Consider the following 1954-nt stretch of genomic DNA (forward strand, 5'->3'; position numbering starts at 1 on the left):
TATACAGCCCGTTTTAAATTCGTATTATTGTTATAATAAATTACAATTATTGTTTGTTTCCATTTCGGTCAACCGCGCAAATTATTTATTAAAAAAATGTCGTTTAAAAATAGCAATTTTGTTTACTTTTGAATAAGACTTTATCGAGTGCGCTATAAAGACAGGGGGATAAATGCTGTAAAGAAATATATGTTGAGTCCAATCAGTTTTTTGCTAATCCGGATTTTGTGTAGGTATAAACAAGGTATATTAAAAAAATAAATCTCCAGTGCTAGTATCTGAACTATTTCTTGCACGTTTATTTATCCAAAATTTCTTCAACGGCTCGGCGCCAGTGAGGGTATGCTGCGAATGCCGCATTATACTAAAACCAGCCTTTCGACATAAGCTACTATTCCATACGAGTGGAGCACGTGCGAAATGCGGATTTTCCCAGTTGCAGTACAGCAGTAACTCGACACCTTCCTCACCAACCGCTCTGTCCTCTATGAGCTTCTTAATGTAACTGCAAATAAAAGATGAAAATTTGAGAAAAAATACTATCACAGCGTTTCACTCTTGTAGTATATTGGCTATCAAGCACCAGAAAATTTCCATCACGCATTCCATATGCCACCGATTGTCGTGGATCAATTAAAATACTGTCATCACAGCTTTTTGGTACTCCAGCAACTGGTGTGTCTATGGCGGAGTTATGTGGAGCTGTTGCGTGACTAAGATCAATTTGGGCTCTTTGAGAACTGGCTTGTTTGTTGCGCGCTATTGGCATCAAATGTATGCAAATTAGATTTCCAAACGGGCAACTGTTGAATACAGGAAAAAATGTATTTTATATGGTTCCGCTAAAGTGCACTACTACCGTGTATAAATTGGCCGACCTTCTAATAAATCAAGCAATCTTATTGTATCGTCATCGCCGCCAGTCACCAAGAAATTTCCACTTGGGTGAAATGCAACATCATTCTCCGGCGACGAATGCACTGTATTAGCTCGCCTTCAGCTTTGTCAAATATCTTAACGCGGTTACAACTTAATGCTAAAGCCACCAGATTGCCGTCTGGATGCCATGCCAGCTGTCGTCCCATACCTCTTCCCCCGGTGAACGTTCGCATACATTCGCCTGAAAATGTATCGCAAATTCTTAACTTGTCGCCGCACGATGAAATGAACTTACCATTAGGGCTGAATTTTGCTGCGCGCACCCATTTGTGTGTATTTTGAATCAGTATTTTGATGGCTGTTCGCCATTTTTCTAGTCTGCAAACGAATAAGTTGACGAAGAAGCAAACAAATTCAAGCACATTGTTGCATTCTACCGTACATTTTAAAAGCTTTAAAATCTTAAAACATATGTGAAAAACTTTTATAATCTGTATATTTCTAATGTCGCAATCAAAACCAAATTTTATAAATAGCATTTTTAAAAAGCAATCATCTAATATTTTTCAAGTTTTTGGGCATATATGTTACCATTTGAACAGCAAATACTACCAAGTTTTAAGAGACTATTTAATACAACTCAGGTCAAAAAACCGCACTTTAGACCAAAATAAGTAACTCTAGAAAACAGATGATCGCAGCTGTGGCCCAGGATGACGTCTATTGCTAAGATATCTCACTTGTATTTGTACACAATGCTTTCAGCTTCGCTAAAAGCACTTCTACCAACGCTTGGCTTACCAAATTTACGCCAGTTGATAAAATTTTGCGATTTTAATTCATTTTAAATAATGTAAATAACAATTCGTGTTGAATTGAAAATCGCCTCGTCTGAATAGGGATAGCAACTTTTTCACTTTCAACTTCTCATTCAACTCCGCATTCAACTTTTGTTGCCTGTAAAATCGCCGCGTGCGAATGCCCTATTAGTGAGGGTTATGATTCTAGTAATGTGCTGAGTAAATCTCTTTATGTATTGATCGATATTCGGTACCGATTTAAAAAGTGTCCAATA

General features: G+C 37.4%; 1 protein-coding gene across 4 annotated transcripts; it reads right to left on the bottom strand.

Annotated features, from left to right (window-relative positions):
- Window positions 1-131: 131 nt before the first annotated feature.
- LOC108367029 (probable ubiquitin carboxyl-terminal hydrolase FAF) lies at window positions 132-1506 on the bottom strand. 4 transcript variants are annotated; one of them, XR_001848189.1, is made up of 4 exons: window positions 1175-1290; window positions 879-1120; window positions 584-803; window positions 300-505 (listed from the first exon to the last, which is right to left on the bottom strand). XR_001848189.1 is itself a non-coding variant. In XM_017621549.1 (3 exons), exons 2-3 carry the CDS (start codon window positions 607-609, stop codon window positions 250-252), a joined length of 309 nt encoding a protein of 102 aa, XP_017477038.1. In that variant the 5' UTR covers window positions 610-803; window positions 879-1168; the 3' UTR covers window positions 132-249. The 4 variants fall into 4 exon arrangements, 2 of the variants coding, with proteins under 2 accessions (XP_017477038.1, XP_017477039.1); XM_017621549.1 differs by lacking the exon at window positions 1175-1290 and having other exon boundaries at window positions 132-505; window positions 557-803; window positions 879-1168; XR_001848190.1 differs by having other exon boundaries at window positions 303-803; window positions 860-1120.
- Between the last annotated feature and the right edge of the window lie 448 nt (window positions 1507-1954).

Source organism: Rhagoletis zephyria, unplaced genomic scaffold (assembly GCF_001687245.7).
Source record: "Rhagoletis zephyria isolate East Lansing unplaced genomic scaffold, Rhagoletis_zephyria_1.1 Rzeph_scaffold_02505, whole genome shotgun sequence".
In the NCBI taxonomy this organism is placed as follows: domain Eukaryota; kingdom Metazoa; phylum Arthropoda; class Insecta; order Diptera; family Tephritidae; genus Rhagoletis; species Rhagoletis zephyria.